General features: G+C 41.7%; 1 protein-coding gene across 1 annotated transcript in view; it reads left to right on the top strand.

The window, feature by feature from the left end:
- MAGT1 (magnesium transporter 1) overlaps window positions 1-6933 on the top strand; it is a 55437-nt gene that overhangs the window by 28887 nt on the left and 19617 nt on the right. Inside the window, exon 3 of the mRNA XM_006148773.3 lies at window positions 930-1047. Within this exon, the coding sequence (XP_006148835.1) occupies window positions 930-1047 (118 nt within the window). The remainder of the gene's footprint in view (window positions 1-929; window positions 1048-6933) is intronic.

Here is a 6933-nt window from a genome sequence, read left to right as displayed (position 1 = left end):
ATAATAATAATTAATACAATTAAATGAATAATTCTTTAAAATATTTTTTAAAAGCTAGTTTCAAATGAAAAGTCAGATCTTAGAAGCTGAAAACATAGGATATAGGGGAAGAATCGAAGATGAAATTTGAATTAATCTCAATTCCCTAGGCTTTTCTTATTTTTATTTTTATTTTATTTTTTATTTTTGGAGAGGTTTTTCACTATAGGGCGCGTGCACGCGCCAGACAGACAGAGAGGGACATAGAGACAGAAAACGAGAAATCACCCCCCAAGGGGGATGGTCACGCCGCAATCCCTTCTCCTCCATTCTCCTCTCGGGATCTTGGGCATGCATGCACATGTGCCCGGCGTGAGTTTTAAGCCACTGGGTCTGGGACGTGAACCGCGGTCGACTACGTGGGAGTCCAGCAGCATAGCCATTACGCTAACTGCTGGTTCCCCTTATTTTTCATTCTAATCATCTATTTATATTTTTATTTGACAAGCAGCATTTGTGTCTTAGGGTTTTTAAATGAATTAATATATAATATAGTTCTGGTTTCTCTAGAAAAAGTATTTCTACCTGTCTTTGAACTCTTAGAAGTAATTTAGGATATTAAAAATTGTCCTAGATACAATTTGCTGGATCTTCCCAGTGATCACTGAGAGAGCTTTGAAGTAAGAAATAGGAATGAAGTATGAAGTAGAGTCAGTCAATTGCTATACGGTTTCTGGTGAAATTCCCAACACTTGGGGTAAGACTTTTCCTTGAACCAAGACAAGGTTTGTCCTAACTCTGTCAGCAGAGCCTGACTTGTCAGTGTTTTAAAGTATTTTTTCCATTGGAAAAACTGTTATTGCTTGATTGACCTGTTTTGCTGCTAATAAAGCTAGGTTGCTTTAAAAAATTTTTTTATATGTTATCTTCACAAATCTAATTGCATCCAGACAAGCTGATGAAGAATTCCAGATTCTGGCAAACTCCTGGCGATACTCCAGTGCATTTACCAACAGGATATTTTTTGCCATGGTGGATTTTGATGAAGGCTCTGATGTATTTCAGATGGTAAGATCTTCTGTTTATTCTATTGTGTAGGGATAGGTAAAATATGGATAAAGTGAAGTACATTCTTTTTTAAAAAGGTTTTTGCCATAGGGCACATGCATTTACCACAGACAGACAGACAGTGAGAGGGAAACTGAGAAATCACCACCAAGGGGAATGGCCACGCTGCAGTCCTTCCTCCTCCATTCTCCTCCTGGGATTTTGGGCATGGACATACATGTGTTGCATGTTTTTCAAGCCACCAGCTCCAGAACTCGAACTGGGATCAACCATGTAGGAGTCCAATGCCATAACCACTACACCACCTACTGGTCCCATGAAATAGATTTTTAAGGGACCACAAGAAGTTAAGTAGTACTGCTTTTATATAAGATCTAGAGTAATTAGTGAACTAAATTTCAGCTAACCATAAAATATAGTGGTCAATACTAACCTATTAGAATATAAAAATTGGGGATAGGGAGGTGAGGGAAAAAAGAATATAAAAAACGAGTAGTAATCAAGTAAAAGGGATCTTTAAAAAGTTTATGGAACATGCGTATTATGAAAAAACTTTGGGGCCAGCCCCTGGGGTGTTGGTTAAGGTGGTTGAATCCCACATGGCTGACCCTGCAGTTCAAGTCCTGGGTCTAGCAGCTTGAAAAACATACTGGCACATATGCATACATGCCCAAAATCCCAGGAGAAGAGATAGAGAAGAGATTGTAGCATTGGTGTTCCGCATGTTGGGGGAGGCGCTTTTCACTTACCCTCTCTTTTTCTCTCTACAACAAGTGCACGTGCTCTCTGGCAAAACTTTTTTTAAAACAAAAGAAAAAACTTTGGATAGATTTCATACTTTTTTGCACTGAAATAAACTCACACTTTATTTTTAAAAATTTTTTAAAAATAATTATTTTATTTAACTTTTTATTTATTATTTATTCATTTGTTTATTTCAATTTGACCAGAGAGGGACGGAGTGAGAGAGAGAGTGGGAGAGAGAGTGAGAAAACAAGCTGCCAGGTCCAGGACTTGAACTGCGGTCGGCCATGTGGGAATCCAGCGCCTTTAACCACCATGCCACCTGCCGGCCGCTAAACTCACACTTTAAATATTCTCCATGAACAGCATTGAAGTCTTCTCTCGCATACACGATTTTTATGGTAGCAAAATATATAGAACGCAAAATTTACCATTTTAACAATTTAAAATAGACCATTTTCAAGTAATTTTAAAAAAAATCATAGTACAGGGCCAGTGGATGGCATGGTGGTTAAAGTAGATGGATCCCACATAGCTGACTGTGTGGTTCAAGTCCTGATCTCAATGGCTTGAAAAACATGCTGGGTGTGTGTGGCTGCATGTCACAATCCCATCTTCTCCATTATTCTCTCAGGATTTGGGGCACGGATGCACATGCACCCAGCATGATTTTGAAGATTATGTCCAAAATCCTGAGAAGAGAATGGAGAAGGGATTGTGACTTGGCCATGCCCCACAAGGGGTGACTTCTCTCTTTTTCTCACTCTCTCTCCTTTTCTGTCTCTAGGAAGTGCATGTGCCTTATAATAAACTATGAAAAAAATTAAAATCATAGTACAGATCTTACTGTTATGTCATATTTAAGTCCTTTGTAGAAGCCCGTACCTGTCTTTATTTGCCTGTCTCTTGTCTTAGTGGATCCCACATAGCTGATCCTCCTTTTTGTGCAAAGCTAAATTCTTTCCTTTGTCAGTTAGTTAGCTAGTTAGTTATTTTTAGATTTGCCAGAGGGTACATGGACTTGCTGGAAAGAGACAGAGAGGGAAAGCAAGAAAACATTCTCCCGTGGGTATGGCCAGGTTACAATCTCTTCTCCTTCATTTATTCTTCCTGTTAGGATTTTGGGCACACATGCACACACCCTGTATATATGTTTTTAAAGGTTTTTGCCATAGGAAGAATACGCTCATCAGAGAGATACAGAAACAGGAAGAGGGAAAGTGAGAAATCACCCCCCAGTGAGGATGGCTATGACATAGTCTTTTCTCCTCCTTTATCCTCTCAGGATTTGGGGCACACATGCACACACACCCATTGTGATTTTCAAGCTGCCAGATCCAGGACTTTTTTTTTTTTTTTTTTTTGGGAGGTTTTTTTTTTTTTTTTTTTTTTTTTTTTTTGCTATAGGGCGCGTGTGCTCGCCAGACAGAGACAGACAGAGAGATAGAAAGTGAGAAATCACCCCCCAGAGGGATGGCCATGCCGCAATCCCTTCTCCTCCATTCTCCTCTCGGGATCTTGGCCATGCACACACACGTGCCCAGCGTGAGTTTTAAGCCACCAGGTCCGGGACGCAAACCGCGGTTGACTACATGTGGGAGTCCAGCAACATAGCCATTACGCTAACTGCTGGTCCCTCAGATCCAGGACTTTAACTGCAGCTGGCTATGTGGTAGTTCAGCACCTTAACCACCATGCCACCTACTAGCCCCAGCACCCTGTGTGTTGAACCATGCAATTGACCATGTGGGATCCAGCCACCTTAACCACCAAGCTACAGGCTGGCACAAACCATTTTCTTGTGCTATGGATCCTGTACCCAGCTTCTCTTATTAATCATGAGTTCTCACACCTCTGTGTGTGTGTGTATGCACATGTGCTTGTGTGTGTGTGTGTGTGTGTATTAGTTTTGCTATAGGATGTATATATTCACAGAAGAAGAAAGAGAGTGAGAAAGCGAGAAATCACCTGGGATCATGGCTATACTCCAGTCCCTTCTCCTCCATTCTCCTCTTAGGATTTTGGGCATGCATGCACAAGCATTCAACGTGGTTTTCAAGCTGCTGGGTCCAGGACTATGCAGAATCCAGTCACATTAATCACCATGCCACTGGCTGGCCCCTCACACCTGTATTTTCTTTTTTTTTTGAGAGGTTTTTGCTATAGGGTGCGTGCGCTCGCCAGACAGACACAGAGACAGAGAGACAGAAAGCGAGAAATCACCCCCCAGGGGGGATGGCCGTGCCGCAATCCCTTTTCCTCCACTCTCCTCTCGGGATCTTGGGCATGCACGCACACGCACCCGGCATGAGTTTTAAGCCACTGGGTCCAGGATGCGAACTGCGGTCGACTACATGGGAGTCCAGCAACATAGCCATTACGCTAACTGCTGGTCCCACACCTGTATTTTTTTCAGCCTCTTTACCAGTTCTTTCTCCTTGCATACAAACACTCAAGGACATGAACGAATTTTGTCTTTGTTTATATGGGGTCATTGGAAAAGTCATGACACATTTTTTTTCATAAAAATATGTAGTGATTTTTCTAACATCCCAATATATGTGTCTAACTCATATATTTATGTGGCTTATTTTACCCAATAATAATTGTATAAAACATAAAAGGGAAGGTTTGGGTATAACTTCTTGTTATACATCTTCACATGAATGACCTTGTAATCTTCTTCCCAAATCTGGTCTTCTGTATTCTGTATTATTAGTGATATTTTGTTGTACTCTTTTTTTTTTTTTAGAGACAAGATCCCACTGTCATGATTTTTCTGCTTTAACTTCCCAGCTGGGACTGTAGGGGTACACACTTAGCTCTTTGTTTTTTGTGCAGACAAGGTCTTGCTTTGTTGCCCAGTCCAACCCCAAGCTTGCTTTCCTCCTGATTTAGCCTCTTCAAGTTACTAGGATTACAGGAGCACACCACTGTGCCCAGCCTTTAGGTTAGATCAGGAATCAAATGTAGGTCTCGCATGTGGTCCCAGCCTGTGCATCACACTGTCTTAGCAGTGCATACTACCATAGCTGGGCCTATCTTCTTCTATAACATATGCCAACAGTCATCCCCCCTTTAACTTTCAAGACCCTCATCATCTCTCATTTGAACTAATGCAGTGCCCTTTTAACTGGTCCACTTATCTTCCAGATAGTAATCTCTTCTTATTGCCTACTATTACATTTCCAGGTTTTTTTCTACCAAGTATAATAAGAATACTTGGGGACCTGGGCAGTGGCACAGTGGTAAAATGTGATGTTCTGCAAGACCAACCCACATGGAAAGGCTGCCTTTTCGTGTCCAGAGACCTCTCTTGAGGACTCTGGACATGCATGTGTCATGATCCATGCTGACTAAAGCTGAAGTGGATCAGGGTATCAAGACTCTGTCAGGGTGCTGTATCTCTATCTTTTCCTGTGTCTCTCACTTACAGAATAAATAAACTTTTTAAAAAAGGATACTTGGAAAAACTAAAGTCAGAAAACCCTAGTTTAAACAAAGTTCTTCTTTTTTTGCTTTAGGGCTCAAGAACTTTGAAGGGTCTGAGGTCTTACCCTCCTTGTAAGGTAACAAGTTAGCCTTCCACAGATTCATGAGCGCTGGCAGAAAATGTGACACTCTAGGACCAGTAGATGATATAATGGTTACATCGTTGGACTCCCACGTAGTTAACTGCTGTTGGAGTCCTGGACACAGCAGTTTAAAACTCATGCCAGGGACCAGCAGTTGGCGTAATGTCTATGTTGCTGGACTCCCATGTAGTCGACCACGGTTCGAGTCCCGGACCCTGTGGCTTAAACTCATGCTGAGCGCATGTGCGTGCATGCCCAAGATCCTGAGAGGAAAATGGAGGAGAAGGGATTGAGCCGTGGCCATCCCCCACTGAGGGGGATGATTTCTCACTTTCTATCTCTCTGTCTCTCTCTTACTTTCTGATGAGCGCACATGCCCTATAGCAAAAAAACCTCTCAAAAAAAAAAGAAAGAAAAGAAAAGAAAAGAAAAACCTCACTCCAGGTGTGTGTGTGTGTGCGTGTGCTCAAAATCCCAAGAGGAGAATGGAGGAGAAGAGATTGCTGCGTGGCCAACCCCCCCCCCCCCCCGCCCCGGGGTGGGGTGTGATTTCTCTCTTTCTTTCTGTCTTTCTCTGTCTCTCCAGTGAATGCATGTACCCTATAGCAAAAATCTCTCCTGACACTCCTTGGTCTGAGTTAAAGAACTTTAATACAACAACAGCAAGTAGCCAGAGTATCAACATTTTCTTGTACAGGTTTCCTAAACTCCACTTCCCATAGGGACAGTACAAATAGGACCAATCCATTGCATTATAGGAAAGGAACACCAAACTCTGGGAACCCAGATCGTCCCTAATTGGTGGTAAGCATGCTTACCCTTTGCTTTGGAGAGAGACTCTTATCTCTGTTTTCTAAGGCTATACAAATATCCTTGAGAAAATTGTCCAGAACAAAGGCAGTCAGTGTGTCTGTCTACAAGACATGCAAAAACATAAAAATCCAGTGGAGGGCCAGCAGGTGGCAAGGAGGTTAAGGCAGCTGGATCCTACATGGCCAACTGTGTCATTCAATTCCTAGACCTGGCAGCTTGAAAACATGCTGGGCCCATGTACATGTATGCCCCAAATCCCAAGAGGATAGCAGTGAAGAAGGGATTGTGGCATGACCATCCACCATGGGGGGTTATTTCTCATTCTCTCTCTCTCTCCAGCAAGTACATGAGCTCTATAGAAAAAAACTAGAAAACAAAAACAATGGAGAATTTCCTTCCAACACAGAACTTCTCAGAGACTTTAACATACTCGAGTGTGTTATACTTTCCTTTTGAATAGTGAGCTCTAATACTCAGAATTCCTCAAACTATTGGACCACAATCAAATGGGACATTTTGGGTAGATTTCATGGAACATACTTGCAAAAGAGTGGTAGATAGACTAAAGCCAGAATTCCTTAATCCTCACCTCATGGTCTCTACTCCAACTGCACAAGATTACCTTTTCCATAATTATACTGTGCCATTTAATATCTTATTTCTTTTTTTTAATATTTATTTATTTTCTTATAATTATTTTTTTTAATTTGATGAGAGAAGTGGGGAGAGAGAGAGAGAGAAAGTGAGAGCGCGA

This window comes from Tupaia chinensis, unplaced genomic scaffold, assembly GCF_000334495.1.
Source record: "Tupaia chinensis unplaced genomic scaffold, TupChi_1.0 Scaffold000243_1, whole genome shotgun sequence".
In the NCBI taxonomy this organism is placed as follows: Eukaryota; Metazoa; Chordata; class Mammalia; order Scandentia; family Tupaiidae; genus Tupaia; species Tupaia belangeri.
Note: the sequence above shows the minus strand (reverse complement) of the source record. Positions and strands in the feature narration are given on the sequence as shown.